Source organism: Ornithodoros turicata, chromosome 4 (assembly GCF_037126465.1).
Source record: "Ornithodoros turicata isolate Travis chromosome 4, ASM3712646v1, whole genome shotgun sequence".
Lineage (NCBI taxonomy): Eukaryota > Metazoa > Arthropoda > Arachnida > Ixodida > Argasidae > Ornithodoros > Ornithodoros turicata.
The window spans coordinates 26,576,083-26,593,174 of record NC_088204.1 but is presented as its reverse complement, the minus strand read 5'-3'; the positions used below and the strand labels follow the sequence as shown (position 1 = coordinate 26,593,174).

The 17,092-nt window shown below is 45.5% G+C and overlaps 1 protein-coding gene across 1 annotated transcript in view; it reads left to right on the top strand.

The window, feature by feature from the left end:
* Nucleotides 1–523: 523 nt before the first annotated feature.
* LOC135392852 (homeobox protein unc-4 homolog) overlaps nucleotides 524–17,092 on the top strand; it is a 164,276-nt gene continuing 147,707 nt past the window's right edge. Inside the window, exon 1 of the mRNA XM_064623541.1 lies at nucleotides 524–1,765. Within this exon, the coding sequence (XP_064479611.1) occupies nucleotides 1,438–1,765 (328 nt within the window). The 5' untranslated portion in view covers nucleotides 524–1,437. The remainder of the gene's footprint in view (nucleotides 1,766–17,092) is intronic.

The following is a 17,092-nucleotide window of genomic DNA, read 5'->3' as shown; positions in this document are numbered from 1 at the left end:
CGCCGCTTTGTACGAACGGCGCTCACCGTCGACGGCGACTAACAAATTCGGCGCCGGCAAAGTGGGAGAGATCCGAGAAAGGAGGTGCGCTCTTTGAGCTCGTCTTGACCGCATGACAGGTACAAGGCGCTCATTTGTTGACGGCGTGAGGAGAACGCCTTTTTGTGATACTTGTTGTTTCGTGGTGCGTGTCACGATAAATGTCACAGGAAGGCGTAGGCCCCGTTCTCTCATCAAGCCAAAAGCGATTTGGGTATCACTGTGCGCTGAGTGATTTTTACGATCACTTTCGCTTTGAATAGTGCAAAAAACGGACGGACAAACGTGCGAGCAGGTCACGCGCGGCAGATGAGCCTTCCACTGCAACGAGACTCCACCCGACGCCTCTTACAGGCAGTAAGGGGAGGAGCCACGCTGCACCATCGAAGGAGGAGCAGCCGTAGGCGACGTCCCAGAGGCGGGTCCTGCGATCTCGCGTCGGGCCGCCTCGCCAAACGGCATCAGACCGGCCGAGCCACCGCTGCCGAAGTCACGCGGCATCGAGTGATACGAGGCCTTTCTTGCTGCACGCGACAGAAGCGCCAAACCGCCACAGGCCATACGCAGGTCGTGTGGAAGTCAAGGGTGTGGAGGGTTCAGTGGTCTCGTCTTTGCTTTGCGAAGGCGCTGTTCAGACGCACAAAATCTGTGCTCGGACCTGCAAGCGTCTCGTGTATGAATGGACGTCCGAGCTCTGCTGAAGAACAGCTTGTACTCGTGAAGATTTGGCGCCTGAGTGACCTTCAAGCAGCATCGAAGAATCACCGTGTGCAATATGGTCGTGTGCAAAAGTGTGTTGGGAAGGCATCCATGCTTCGACTACAGCATTCGACTCGCAGTGAACGCATGTGCAGTGCATTGAAGCAGGAGTGTGTTTTGCGACATCTGCCGTAACATTTTACCTTTACACATAACTAAAATCAAAATTTTGCCCGTGCTGTCTTTCATGCGTGGCCCAACCTTGTGTTCTTCGAGGAGAAATATTCCTCGTTCTTCAACACCAAGCACGTGAGCTGATAAGACGGGTCCGGTTCATCATCATCATTACAAACAACGCGAGTTAAGCGCTGCAGAAGGACAGCTGGTGATAGCTGTCCTGGATTACAACAACCCCTTTGCGCCCCCCAGTGGAAGGCATTGTCAACACGTGCCCAAGGAATGACCTTCTCATCGGTGTCTGATTACTTCGTGGCGCAAAGTATAAAGAAGGTTGCGCATCTTCGATAAATAATTTGTCCTCAAATCCTTTCCGGTGACCGCCTGTCTCCAATAGGACATTCATCAAGCGCCGTTAGCATCACTTCGCCGTTGTTGGGCACCAGTAGATCCTGGTTGACGGACAGAGTGTTTGGTGGCACAGCTGGACAATGCGTCGGCGCCGGAGGAACAGCTAGCCTCATGCGACACGGTGCAGGTGGTCCGATGGACCCGCGGCTCCTGGAGCCAATGGGAGCTGGGCTCCTAGCACGTCTCGGGCCGTACGCTCATTTCGGAGGTCCCATAGCCCCTTATTCGGTGCCTCACCCATTCGAGCTAGGGGGTCCGCAGTCTCAGACTGCCTCTTACTCGATCGAGGGTCTCTTGGCTGCCGTGCCGGGATCTGTGCCGGGAAGTGGACCATTGGGGCTGGTGCTGTCAGGATCGCAGTCCCACCGTGGTGCACCGTTGGGAAGACCAGATCTGCACGAGCAGCAAGGCAGCAGGACATCGCACACTAAAACGAAAGGTGGGTACGTTTTTGCTATGCTGGCGTTAGCGATACGCGTGGTGCCCTCAATGGGCATACGCGAATTTTATTGTAGGAAATTTATACGCTAACCGCAAGAAAAAAAGGAACAAATTCAGGAGCAATTATAGCAGTCCACTAGATTATAATTGCTCCCCATATTACAGTTTCTAGACCTTGACATTTACTCCCCACCTCTGCAAGTAGACCCCGAACTCCGCACAAACTTCCGTGCATTTAATCCCAAAAGGGTGTGGTGGTTGTGGCAACGCATCTGGTCCCCGAGAAGGACCAATATAACTCCTTTTTCCCGTTAGAGTGCACGGGTCCGACAAAAAACACAGACTGTTAGCGGTAATTATTTCAGCGATCCTATAAATGCTGGTCAAGTGACGCCAATTGAAGCAAAAGCCTCAAGTCGCGATGAGGCACCGATATTTCCAACAGAGACTGTTCTTCGGCTAGGACTTAGTTAGAAATATCGGGACTTGAGGCTTGTGATTCAATCCACCCTCACCGAATCGCTAGATGAACTTTTGAGTGACGCAAAGCGCTTAACCAGCAACTTTACTGCGCTTAGACCTCCTCGTGTTTACAGCATTTCTTGTATTTTTCGACCACCATATAGAGAGAAAGTTCGGCAAGCAACCGGGCAAAGGAGAGAAACTGCACACTCACACTGACACGAAAGCGTGCTTATGGAAACAATGAATAATATAAGACGCATATTAATTCGGGCAGTGTTTTCTTGAAGTCATATAAGCCGCGGCTGCACCAACGCCACAAAAGCGTATCCTATCTACTTATCGCAGTGAATCGTCTCTCATCAGGCTCGCTAGAGAGGATTCAGATAAAGAGATGAGATAACGTTGGATACGATTCGCTTCTGTCGCGTTCATGTAAACGCAGCTATTTGCATCGCGCGATTCATATACTCGTACATGGCGTGTATACCGCAACTTAGTCAACAACAGAAAGGGTCAAAACACAACAGTAATATAGTGTGCCATTACTGTGTGCATAACGCTTCTCGGTAATGCTTTATGCGTCTGCATTCCTTCTTCTCTTCTTTTGTATACATTTTGATATAGTTCGTTTTTTTAAAAAGTCGGTTGTGCTGTGAGGCATGAGACACATTGAAAAGGATTGAGAGTTTGAGTGGTTATAATGCCGAAGAGCGTCCGTCCGTGAGGCAATTGTTGATTTATTTACTCGTTATTCGTGGTATATAGCAAAGCCCTGCGTATTATTTACTCCACAAGTTAAGATCGTGTCAAACGTCGAAGGTTACCCACGCATGGTCCTAACATGAGTTCCGTTTACAAAACGGATCTTGTGAAAGATTACCTTTAGTTTTTCCTACTCCAACCATGACGAGGCGCCGCGAGGAGTTAACGTTGAAGACACCATTTTTGTTTTTACACATGTTGTAAAAAGGACGAACAACAACAAGAGGTGATGGGGTAGTGGTGATGACACGGGTGGTAGCCCCCAGGACGAAAGAAAGTAAGAGGTTTGGCAAAATATGTGCGATCACCGCTTTATATACGACGAGTCTTCGAAACGTTTCGGCGCCTTTAGCAGGCTTAAAACGCGCGAACGAGTCAAGTGTGTATTTTTTTAAATGTTCTTTCAGAAACAGACAAAAATTATAGTGTTTGTATCGTTTACTTCATTGTTACGAATGTCATTTTCACGAATGCGGCCGGTCTGACAAAAGAAAAAAGGTTTGGCGGAAATCTTAGTCTTTGCCACTCAGGATGAGATCCGGAAACTATCGTGCAAAGCTAGGAGGAGGACCACCTCAATCTTTTCGTTTTTAGCCGAATCAAACAAAGCAGAATCACGCATCCCGGTTCGGACATACACTCTCCTTGATTTATTTATACATATTCGCTTCATTAAAACCCGCACTGTTAGTCACCCTGAAACAGATGCGATCCTGCAATTCACAGTGAAGATGCAATAAACGGGGGTTTCCTTGACCGCCTATCTCTTTCTTGATTTTTATTTTTTTTATTTTTTATGTACACACGAAAAACCGCGACACTGTTATAGAGGAAGCTGAGTATAAAGGACACCCATTTGCGTAATAAGAAAAGAAAGCCACAGACGTGCTATAGATGAAACAATCACTGGTATACAAACAACCGCCAACCCTGGGGCCGAGGGCGCCCGAAATCACCGCTCAGCTGTATATGGCAAAAAATGTCGGAGGCACCGCTGAGGGCGCGTGCTTTCTTTCCCCCAAAAAGGCGTCTTTTCATTTTGTTTAAGACTTTCTACACAATTTTTGGGGCAGACCCAATAGACGCTCGCGCTTCCGAAAGCGACAGTTACTGGGTGACAATGGCATGGGCATTGTACATAAGCGGCCCAAATAGTTTTTTTTTTTTTAAAGGAGGAACGGAAGTCAAAGTTCAGTGGCGTTAAAAAAAGAAAAAGCAAGGAACATTAATTGGCAGTATGACGCAATCCATGACGATAAACCTGAAGTGTAACCGAAATCCACGCTTCCTGGGCCGTAACCGAAAAAGTTCCACGTATATTAGAAAACGGTATCCTTTTAGACATTGCAACAACATAACATGAAGCATCATAAAGCGTGGATTTTGAATCCACACACACGCACACACACACACAAAAAAAAAACACTGGAAGAATAGTTTAAGATATAGGGTAATCAATATCGCATGAGATTCCAGTGCCCTGAGGAAGGGGATGGCCGACTTCCCGCTTACATTAAATGCTAACAGGCTGTCAGCTTTTGGAGCATGGCTGATTATTCAGTCGCTTTCATCACTTGCTGAACGGTGCTTGTTCGTGGAGTAAGCGTTTTGGTTGTTAGGTTGGGTGGCAGATTGTGCCGAAATACTTGAAAATGACGAATGATTAGCTTTAATTTCGTAAGCAATCACCGAGGGTACTCTAAATTAACGCTGGATATTTGCCGCCCCTATACGCTGAATCTCCGTGCAATGGGGCATGCACTGACTTATAATGACAGCACCAACGCGCAGAAAGAATAAATAAATAAGAAATCTGTCCGGCACTTGCACCTGCATGCGTTGGTTTGTTCTATATTGTAAGTGACCCAACCCATAGAATGCACATGAGCTTTTTAGATATATATGAAGTGATTAGAACGTAATCGAAAATACATGTGTGTTGTTTAGGATTATGTTTCAGCCGATGTATTGTACCTATTGTAGCATTTGTATTAAACACCTGTCATGGACGCGCCATACAAGACACGTATTAAGAATTTGCGTAGGCTACATAATCTTAATGGCTGAGCTGTAGCAATTGCAGGCACTTCTTTCATTAATGTTTCGACTTTGTAAGACTCCTGCGGATTGTAATGGTTTGGGCAAGAAGTGTGAAGATCACTCAAGCTCCTGCCGTGTGTGATACAGTGACAGCTATATTCCTCAACTATATTTGATTTTCCTTATAACGCCGTTAACATCACATTCTGCAACGAACGATCACGACGTCAGGAGATATATCGGCGCAACGAAAATAGATGATGTTCAAAGTCGATTTGTAACGTAGAACTTGGTAACAGCGATTTGTATAACGTGGTTTCTTCAACTGCCATAATTCGAGCGGTTTGTACCCGTTGGGGGAACGGGAGGATTTTTGCAGACGACAACAGCAAAACAGACAACTCCTCTGCCATCTGCCTCGGGATAAGTGGTGACACTTATAGTTGCTCGTGTTGCGTTGAAGCATAATTTCGAGGAAACGCTGAAGGACAATGCGCACCATGGGGACGTTTTGAGTTTATTGTTTGAAAACATCATCTCTGGACTCGATATCACATCTGTGGACTTTACGAGAAAATGGTAATGTTTCCTTTCGTCTTAAAAGATAAGAGAATGAAATAGACGATTACAAATGAAAGTTTGGCATCGCGCTGTCCGCTTCGTTCTTATTTCTATATTCCTTCACCACACTCAATAAATTATTGTCTTTATCTACGGTACACCATGTGCACCAACGCACCCCTTTACAATGGTCACACAAACACAACACACACACATCAAATTACACACACACACACTCCCGAGAACATTTCACAAGTTGGAATTGACTGAAGAACGGTTATACCCGCTGGGAAAAAGGGAGAACAAAAGAACGTCACGATTACCTGAAACAAAAAGTTATCTTTACTGCTTTAAAGTGTTAACAATATTTTGTTTATTCGCTTCATTTCATGAAATACGCAAAAATTACTGTTTGTCGTTATATGCTGCCTAATCGGAAGGTATACGGCTAGTCAAGTTGCTCTCAGCTTTTTTTCGATCTGCCTCGCCACATCTGGTGCAAGGTCTGTATACTTGTTTGCGACACATAAATTCAACTGATGCACCTCAACGCCTTTCTGCTGCTTTTGCAAATGGAAGGCAGTATAAAGGGGCGAGACAAAGAACAAGACAAGCGTGGACAGGGCGCACGCGTGCCTGTAAAATTTAGCTTTTGGCCACACAGCATCGTTACAAATAAAATGGATATTTGAAGAGGGAACGAATGCAGTAGCGGGATAAGAACCACACAGTTTAATTTCCTATTTCCTGCTAGCTCTTCCAGCTGCATGCTTTAGACATATCAGTTGCACATTCCTTTGTCAGGTCTCCGCGACACATCCACGCAACGTCCCACATACTGGAAACCATGACCTACTGGATTATAGCGACCATGTCATAATCGGCAAACCCAATGGGGAACCCGTCCGCACGATTCGCTACGGGCGCTACTCATCAGCCCGCGAGATCTACATCACGATTGGACGATGGAGATTTGAATTTTGAACGCGCAGAAGCTGACGTACGACTACCGTAGCAGACGACAACAACAGCTCCTATGAAAACGCGTAGACTGATGATGGTAATCAACTTTAGAAGAAAGCATCTCTCGTGGGACATTCGCCGCTTGTAGAAAAATACTAAGGTAAACTAAAGTACAGAGTACTGTAGAAATTAAGGAAGCAATAACCGGGCCGATGAGTAGCGCCACCGCTAGCCTCCAAATGCGGCGCTGGGAAGGGGTCCGTATGGCATGGTCGCTATAATCTAGTAGGTCGTGCTCCAAACCAGAGTATGAACACATCATCTCTCTGTTGCACAAGATCGACTCCGTTGACGACTCAATTGAGGAATTGCCGTTAACCTGAGAACACTGAGGTGCATTCGCACCAACAGTCCCTTGCGGAATGCAAGAACAGTATACTCTGAAGGATATCGTGCTCCCCACAGAGGTCCGCTCTCAGAAAGATGCACGAGAGGTCGCAATCTGGCGCGCTTCCTTCTGGAAGTGAGGATAGTGTGCAGGCCGCTGTGACGCATTTTGACCCTCTCATATATTGGGTTATGTGGAGGCTTCCGTCATGTGTATGGTCCTTCTTTGCGCAAGTCATCAATCCTCATCACCCTTAGCTTTCCTCGGCGTCGCATCATCTCACAGGTATGCTCGTGATGCTGCACACAGAAGTTGACGCCAACGACCGCAAGCTGTTAAGCTCATAACCATCCAGCACCTTCAGATATCAGTTGGGAAATCACTATCTGAGAAAGCTAATAGTAACGGGTACATCCAGTTGACCGAAAATTTCCCATTGAATGCCTCGAAGCAGTCGTGTCTTCTTTGTTGTGACTCCCGTGGAGGGCGCGGCGACCATCGAGAACTGTTCCCCCTTCCTCAGCTCGCAAATGACGGTGCTGGTCCAGGTAGCAAACTGATAACGTATCAACCGACATAGAGGCAAGCAGAGGCTCACCTGTTTCCTGAAAACAAAGAAAAAGAAGAAAGAATACGAAAATGCTCAAGAAACGACTTCTTCAGGGACGCGCAAGTATGGGAAAACGTATCTGACGTCACCCAGTACTGGAACGTCTTTTGGTTCGTACATAGATCGCATGTGGTTCATCTCGCATGTTAGCGCAAAAACGTATATTGCCCGGGTCGTGACATGGGATTCCTGACGGGAAATCGGACGAACCTCATTGATAAGTGTGTATACCGTATTTGGCGATAAATGTTTGATTGGACGCTGCAGTGTTGAAGCACCACTTCGGCAACAAGTCGAGCCGTTCAAGGAAGTCCAACCAGTTGTCGATCGTGGAATGTCTGAAAGAAAAAGCATGATCCCCCAGCGCACATTGATCTTTCTTCGTAGAAAGAAATGCGAAAATTAGATCTGCAAATTAGATCTAGAGCGCAAGTCGTATATCAACGTGTAACAACTGTAACAACAAGAACAAATACATGATCACGATGTGATGACGTGCTTCACGGCTTATTAATATGTAACATAAATCATAATATATGTAAATTTAAATGTGGTAAGGGGGTGATGGTAATGGTGTGAACAGCTCGCCGTTGTTGGCCATTGCAGTGTGATATACGATAAGATCTAATACTGCACGGATGACGGGGCACTAGCTCAGCCTCGTTCTCATCTTTGTCTTTGTTACGGGGTGTTGTTACGAGTCACGTTTAAAAAGTGCAAATTTGGCGTCTCTTACGAGATATTGTTCGTGCAGTGGTTTTTAATTTCGCTGCATATTCAATATTGAGTTCTGGTTGTATAATGGAGCTGGATTGGGTTCCTACGGGCATAGAGAGCGTTGGTAGTACGCCTCTGTACGTCGACAATAATCGACACCCGTTAAGAATGAAGACAAAGCACCGATAGTATCTCAGCAGGGAGTACAAAGCGAACAAAAGCAGAGTAATTGAATATAACGCGCGATGGTGTAGCGCTTGACCCGCTCGGATAAATCGCGAGGGATCCTTCTTATTATAACTAGTACTTACTCTAATTTAATTCGAAATAAGTCAAAACCAGGCGGAAAAGGCGTTCGCGCAAAATCCAGGTTCACGCCCGCAATGTGATGTAAGTGTTCGTCTGACACAGGTCTACTATGAAAACGCATTACGGACATCTGTATTGGGTGTATAGTTATATAGACGTTCGTATTTACGACGCAAAACTGTAATGCCTAAGATAGACTCGTACCTTATCTGCATAGACCAGGGTGCCTTTCGCACTCTTAGTATGATAACATGACTACTTGGTTCTACTCTAAAAGTACTACTATACCTGTTTGGACAACATATATGTGATTTCGGTCCTCACTCTGAGGCTCAGCAACCAAATTACAGCGACCAGTATAAGGTAGAGTATCGCCTCTGGCGATGAAACCCCCCCCCCCCCCCCACCACCACCATATATCATCATCACCAAAATAAAGTCGTCGTCGTTTGACTCGGGTGTTCCGAGACTCAGGTTAAACGTAGATCCGTTACGCCGAAAGCGAGCAGCAAACCGTCGACAGACAAACATCTTGGACGTAATTTTGCCATAAAACATTACTCGTCTGACAGCACTATACAGCAGACATTCGTATATAGCGAAGAAATCAACGAACTCGTTTCTCTTTATTCATCCGGATAAAAATCCCAGAGTGGCCTCTCCCCATATCATGCATTCTGTATGTAGGGTCTGATGATGGCGAGGGACGTTCGCTCAGGCCAGTCCCTCCTCGATAAGCATCTCGTGCGTTCCCCCGCTGGGCGGCTGAGGGCCATTATTAATTCGGCGTTTACTTTAGACACGCGGTGCTGATAATATGGTTGAGTCAACCGAGGAACAAGTGTTGATGTGCTTCTGCCCATATCTCCCACCATCGTTGTAATGTGTGGGGGAAAAAACCCATAATGAAAACGGGCCACATCCAAAAATCTGGGGAGGGAGGCAACTCTCGTCATGTGCGCTAACTTCTTGGACATCAGCAACCTGACTACGGGCTGTTTAGTAAGCTTCGAGAAGAACATGGAGCGTGGAAAGAAGGGCAGTAAAAAAGGAACTTGTATCGAACGAAAATTTTGGGCAGAATGTGTAACTCTTCGCGTAATGTTTTTCGCCAGTTTTTATCCGATGCTGTAAGACAATTTGGGTCCTGCGAAGTCGGCTTAAGACGCCCACCAACAACCAACCAACTGTAGAAGTCCATTTCTTCGTATGGAGAACGTTTTCACGTTTCAGTGATCAGTCTCTCCCCGAAAAGTGATTGGCGATAACTGAAAATCGCGAAAAATGTTAGAGGCAATGTTCGTTTTTAAACTCGTCGCTTTAGAGGTCTATCTTAGGTCAGGTGACACTGATTGGGTAAGAAGACTGAACTGCTTGTCTTGTACTATCCATGCAGACTGCTCCATGACAAAGCACGAATGGAGCCCCGAATAAACGTGTGTGTTCTGGGAGTGTGTGGTAAATACAGATCCAAGCAGGGCTTCATTAACTCAGCGTTTGCATCTTGTTACTTCTGTTCAGTGATGCATCAACTCGTGGATTGGCCTACGATGGATTGAAAACTTAGCTCATCTTCAATATGAAACGTCGAACGCGTTACGGGACATATCGCGGGACACATTCGCGGAAGTAACGTAAAAGGCGGGAAAAAGGCACTAACGGACATTGCCTGAAACGGAATAAGAAAGACGTATAACGGACATTATATGTAATAGACCTCTACCCGTGAAACGTCATCATGACGTTGGTAGACAGACTGAAACCGAAACAAATCGGAAGGGGAGGGCTGAGTTCTACGAATGGACACTTGTTCGCTGCCTCCTATAGACGACTTCAGAAAATCCCAGTGCTCTTTGCGCACGCATTGCATCCTGGGCGCTTGCTGAGCGGGGGAACGAAGAATAATCCTTCACATTTCGCCTTCCCCGACTTTGACACGTCGTGGACAGTGGACCGGTAGGGGAGAAATCGGAACAGTTTGGAGGCCAGCCGTTCCTTTCGAATTAGTAAACTCCCACAGTTCAAAGCGGCGCTAAGCAATCTGGGATTTTCTGAACTCGTCTATTGAAAGAAAAGCAGGACCGAAGGTCGCGTCCCTTTCTGGAATCATCATAATCCCTCTCAGACCATGGCTTTCGGGCGCGACCTTGTTCGCCCGCAGCTTCGAGCGTAGTTGAACTCTACCAAATTGGTGGCGCTGTCGAACACTATGACGTCATTCATTTGTTTACAAACAGGGAGAGGTCTATTAAGCCTCTCTTAACGCCCAATATATTCCATAGTATACCCCTTGATATTGCCACTTCCTTTCCTGCTTCCTGCTCACAAATTGGCTCCTCAATCGCAACTCCTGCTTTCGCTCATCTCCTTCGCTTTCTCTCCACCACCAATCTGATTCTCTAAGAACGCAAGGAAACCTACAAGACACGTCATGTAAGTGATCGAAAGACAGAAATGAGTCAATGAACGTCGATACGGAGCGTTAGTAGACCGTTGATAACGTGGCTTTCGAAGTATGTACCGTGTCTACCGTTCCCAAATGAACGGATAAGATGGGCGAGTCATGCACGCTGCCATTCGTTCCGGTATGTACGATACCTTCACAGTGTGTTATTAACGGTCTACTAACACACTCTAATGATTCGCATCAGTTTTACGGGAAAGTAAGTTCTCCTCTGGTGAGCCTCCTATATCTACATCATACTCTTCGAACTCAAGGTGATGCTTCCCACTTCGACATATTCGTCTGGCTTATGCGAGTATTGTAACAAGGACCGGGCAGGTTGGTACCAGGGGCGGATTTAGAGGGGGGTCCGGATGTCGTGACCCCCCCCCTCCAATTCCAGACTTGAACATAGGGTTCAATGTACCAATCCCAGCATGCACCTAGCACTTGTCCATAACGGACCCCCCCCCCCCCCCTCGGAAAAATCCTAGATCCGCCCCTGGTCGGTACATACTGCTAACAGTTGCGACGGAATACACAAAATACGAGACAGACGATGTCGCAACCACTTTTACTATGAATCAAAGAAGCAAACATGAAGATAGAGACCAAGACTACACCCCCCAGGTTTCCTTCTCTCCCCCTCTTTCATCCAAACCACGTGCCTTGATTTATCAGGTTTTCTTGTTTTTTTTGTTAATAACGCGGTAGTGGAGCTCACACATTTATCTTTTTCTTTTTTATGTTCCAGCTTTCAACTACCTGCCTGGTATATGCGTAAATATCGATAAGGTAATTTATCGGTAATTTATCGATCTCATGATACCATATCAGGGAGGTCGTTGAAAGCTGGAACATAAAGAAAGAAAAAGATAAATGTGTGAGCTCCCCTACCGCGTTAGTAAAAGAAAAAAAAACAACAAAAAAAACAAGAAAATCTGATAAATAAAGGCACGTATAGTTTGGATGAAAGAGGGGGGAGCGGAGGAAACCTGGGGGTGTAGTCTTTCTGTCCTGTATCCTGTAATAGTCCTGTATCTTCATTTTGTTTCTTTGATTCATAGTAAAAGTGGTTGAAAGTGTGCGACATCGTCTGTCTGGTCTTTTGTGTATTGCGTCGCAACTGTCAGCATTATGCGAGTATGTTTGCCCCGCAACCATTGGTAAAATAACGACTATTATTAAATTCATATGTGGAATTCGCGTTGTATCCTGAAAGATTCATCTGTGCGTGAGTGTCGAACCGAACCGAAGATTGAGAATGACTTACTTTTCGGCTCTGAACCGGAATTGAGCCGATTGAAGAAATTTTAGTTATCGCTGCAATTGCCGGTTTAGAAACATCGAAATTGCAGGTATGGGGTTCTTTGACCGTTACGATTTTTCAATGTTACTCAGTCAGAGCTGACTTTTAAGGCTTATTTATGATTAGGCTGTATGTGATGCACAGTAGCACAAATGGCAGTCACAGCAACACACTGAGCGTGGAACGAGCGTTTCCTGGGCTGGAGTACGTGCCCCTTAGGGAGGATCACCCGTCACACTAGCAGGGTCGGAAACACGCGGCAGCAAATCACCTATTGTGCGGCCCGAAGGCCTTTGAATACCGTGCTGTGGTAAACTGAAAAATTTGCAATGAAACAAGTTTTTCAAGAACATCACTTGCACGGTATAGTGCAGCGCTGCCCATTTCTCGTTAATTTGGGAATTTTTTATTAACGCTATATAGATGATCAATTTACTACTTATGCTTTTGTGAATACTACTATGCAATACACGCACAAATATGGAATACAAATGTATGTACAGATATGTATAAACCTAAATGTACGTTCTCTGGAAGACTAGATATGTATACATAAGGTATGTGTGTATGTATAGTGTATTGTATGTACAGGCAATATCTATACGACCGTGGTGGCGACTGTGACAGCACACGCAGGCAATTCTTTTTGCTTAGGAACCACAACAAGCCTAACTTGCGTTCACAGCCATGTGACGTCTATCTTGTAGCTCAACTATACGAATGACCACATCGGTTAACCACATCGGGACCTGACAGCCCCGATGAAGGTCATCGAGCTTTCGCCCGCACAAAATTGAAAAGGAAGATTGATTTGAAAGGAAAGAATACTACAATAGGCATTGTATCTTTATCTTTTGCATGCCGTAATAATGTGGTGCTGGAGATGGATCATGATGATGCATCGAAGAAAAAAGGGGAGGAATGGGGAATGGGGGTGTTGGGGATGGAACCGCTTGCGGTAGTGGGCCACACTCAGGCCGGCAACACCACGACTATCGCAATAGAGGGTCGTGCTTCCTGGGCCGACTTCACAAGGAACTGTGCCGCCGTTTGTCTTAAAACGTCGTATTAATATGTATAGTGTCTAACCACTAACCATGAGTAACACCAGTCATATGTACTTCCTCCTCTCTCTATCTATACCCTCTAGTTTTTTTTTTTTTTGTTTTTTCAAGTGAGAATCATAAGCAATGACGACTATATACATTGCGGAAATAAGATATGATTTGAGTGCTCCTCAGTAGACACAGTCGCGTATTGAAAACTATACGCATTCTGCAAGAACTCGTTTACTATTTTTCCAATACCTCGTTTGGGAATGCGCCTCACTTATTGCTCTTGCTACCTTAAGAGGAGTTATGAACAGCATGCGAAGCACGAAGCGTTGATGATATAATGACACTGCTCCTGTTGTAAGTCTTGCATGTATTTTACAGCTACTACGGTTATATCTTTTCTGTGCTGTCTTCCATGATGTAGTCTAAGGCCAATGCGGCAGATGACTGTAAAATTTGTAAAACCATATGGATGCTCGGTTCGTGTGGAGCCAGATCTACATTCTTTCTGTTGCATGCATTCCATTTTGTTTACCCCCGAAGATATCCAAATAAACAATGAACAGAAAAAAAAATAGAGCTCATCGTTATTGCGCGTAGCACTACGTCAGAAGATCTTGTAGATTCTACCTATACGATCTAGTCGCATATCCTTTACAAAAAGAATCGGCTTTGAACCAGATACCCTTTTCGTGAACCGCTTCAAACGGATACATATGTCGCCCTCGATCGAGCTGAGTCGGGGCTGAACATTTATGTCTGAACTCGAACATGAGCCGAACCGCGAAAATTTTAAGTGGCGGTAATTGGTGGTAAGTGGTGGTAATTTAAATAATAAGCGTGGGAAAACTTGATGAAATGTTGCGAAACGTAAAAAGAAAAGGATCATGGCGATTTTTAATAGATAAGCACTGCGCTAAAACAATATGATAAAGAAAGCTCTCGAATCCAAGCTCGGCAAGGTCATGTCAGCCATTTCGAAGGAATAACGCCATTAGATTATCGCGTTTTCGGAACTGTTATCTGATCACCTTCTGAGCCGTATTAAAATTGCATAAAAGTGGCCCAGAAGAAGGACGGCCTCTGTTCGAAATATCTGGAGCTGTCGTCCTCAGCCTCTTCCCTTAAACTAAAAATTGGTTGTTTGTTGAATGCGACTGTGTTCTTCGCTCAGATGATAATGGTGATGTCGCTTTATACGAATCGTCTGGCTGATTAGTATTGTAGCATGCTTCTTGGCGGAAAGAGGACACTTTGCTTCCTGGGCCCACTTCATGGGGAACTGTGTCATACACTGTCCGAGGAGGTCACAGTAAAAATACCCACACTATCTTAAAAAAAATGGTGTACAGCAACTCCATTTTGGGGAGTACACCCTTGCCACATATATCACCCTCTTTGCAGTGTACAATTGCTCTCCAGTAGGGAGTTAAAGCGTCTCCTCACTCCCTTAAGGGAGTGAGGGGACTCCTTTTTTAGATTAATTGTGCTCTCCAAAAGGGAGTGATTTATGTGGCAAGGAAAAGGAGGTAAAGTACACCCTTTATTTTAAGAGTGCATATACAGCGTGCCAGGATTCGGACACGCGGTTTACCTCCAACGCCATCCGTAGAGATAGCTCCCATTCGCTAACGAGGAACTACTGATTCAGTTGACAAAACGTCGCGTTCGTTACACTGTTAATGCTCTCTTTCATTATTTTTCCTGTGGACTTTAATAAGCCGCGCGAAGCAGTTATAGATTACGAACTCCGCTTCCCCGCATGCTATGGAGTAAAGCAGGGTTCCATCAATGCGCTCTTGACTGTCAGTCTTTATGGGGATGGGTGATTGTAAATGCATGACTGTGTCATACGTGATTCGTGGTCGTTCGGTGGCCTGTATATAATACACGAGTCTGGGGGAGAACGCCGTGAATTTTTAAATCCCGCAGCTGCTTCGTTGCGGAGGAACGGACGCGGGGTTAACTGCACCTAGTGTGTTCTCTTTTTAGACGAGACCAATGACGCTATACTTGTGTATACTGGCAACACTAATTTAAAATCATTATTGGAGATAAGAAAATAACAAGAGACCCCCGGTTACCCGCATACAGACGTTTATCATTGCGTATTGGGGAATAAAGCTTCCGGCGTTACGCTGGACAATATGTGACGTGGTATGGAAATAGTGACATGAATGGAGCCAACTCTCGGCCGAAAAAAAAAAAGGAAAAGAAAAATTCAGCTACGCACCATTACATCGAGGAAGGGTGCGCCATCATCTCGTGGAAAATGTGAATCTAGCTGAATAAACACTAACCGACACACGCTAACTCACCGCCTGTTTAGGTGAGTAATAATATCGGCAAAACAGACGGGAATATTTTCCTGTCTTTCCTGTTTACGTTATTGGATGCCATTGTGGCAGAATAGAGCAGATTTCTAGATATCAGTTGATAGCGATGTATTTGCGGACAATTCATAACTGTAATCGTGACATAGAACTATGTGTACCAAATAAACCATATTCGTGATTGATTGATTACTTTTATGAAACCCTTTCATTGAATTCTGCTCGTCTTTTGCCCTTTCTTCGCATCTCGGGTGAAGTCTGTGTTATCCTTAGGGTGAATAAGGTGAAAGGGAATCATATTCCTATGCTCTTTGTTTTTACTTAATATGATATGTAGTCAGTGTAGACAGTCACCCTAGAATTCAAGCACCTCAGTAGGAACCCGTGTTTTTCTGGCAGCGCATGATCCTCCTTGCTGCTTACCATCGACTCTGACTTAAGTTTCCGCACCCCTTGCTCTCTTCCGCGATCCATGGAGCGCTTATCCACCGGCTTTGCCCTGAATGTTCCCTATCTGCATGCTCGGCTGCTTCACAAGATATGGAACGCGGACTCGCCGAACTGCCCTGACTGTGGTGTCCTCGAATATGCAGAGCATATATACTTGTGTTGTGCATGCCATACTCTGATTCCCAATCTAAACTTCAGCGCTCGCTCGCGACCCTGGACAGTCGCCCGTTTGGTTAGCCTACGGTTTTGGGCGCTCAACCCCCCGTCAAATCAAATTTGCGCTGAGTGCTTTGGTCTCGTTCCTGTGTGAAATCGGCGCCGACTATAAGTTTGGACCTTTGTGCCTCTGCTTCTGTTGTTTCTTTGTTTCTTTCTTTTTCCTTCCTTTGTTCAGATTTTTTGTGACTGCTTTGACTGTGTGTGACTCTTCGTACATGAGCGTCTGCACTCCAAGTGTCTATGGAGGTTCATGTGCTCGGAGTTGTTCACGTGACATGGAGTAGCCGGCTTCCACGTTGGTGGTGCTAGTTTATCCATGCATTTCTTCCTTTTACTCACTAACTCACTCACTGATATGTAGGTCTTCGATAGGTGTCTTAAAGGGGCGTGGCTTCGACGGCAGCGAACGGCTACAGAAAAAAGCCATCTGAGCACAAACTGTACCACGAGTGACCCATTGGTTTTGAATCACATGACGAGACTGGAACATTTGCCGTAAAGTCTCTAACGACAATAAATATAATGATGATGATGAATGGGGAAATTTGCCACGTGAGTTGAGGTTCTATAAGCAGCTTATATGTCTCCCTGATGTGAAAAACCTAAGTATGGGCAACAACTAGAGCGTCAGGACAAAGACACGACTCAACCCAGCAAAACTTTTGAATCGTTTGAATCGTCTGTTCGGCCTGGCCAGACTC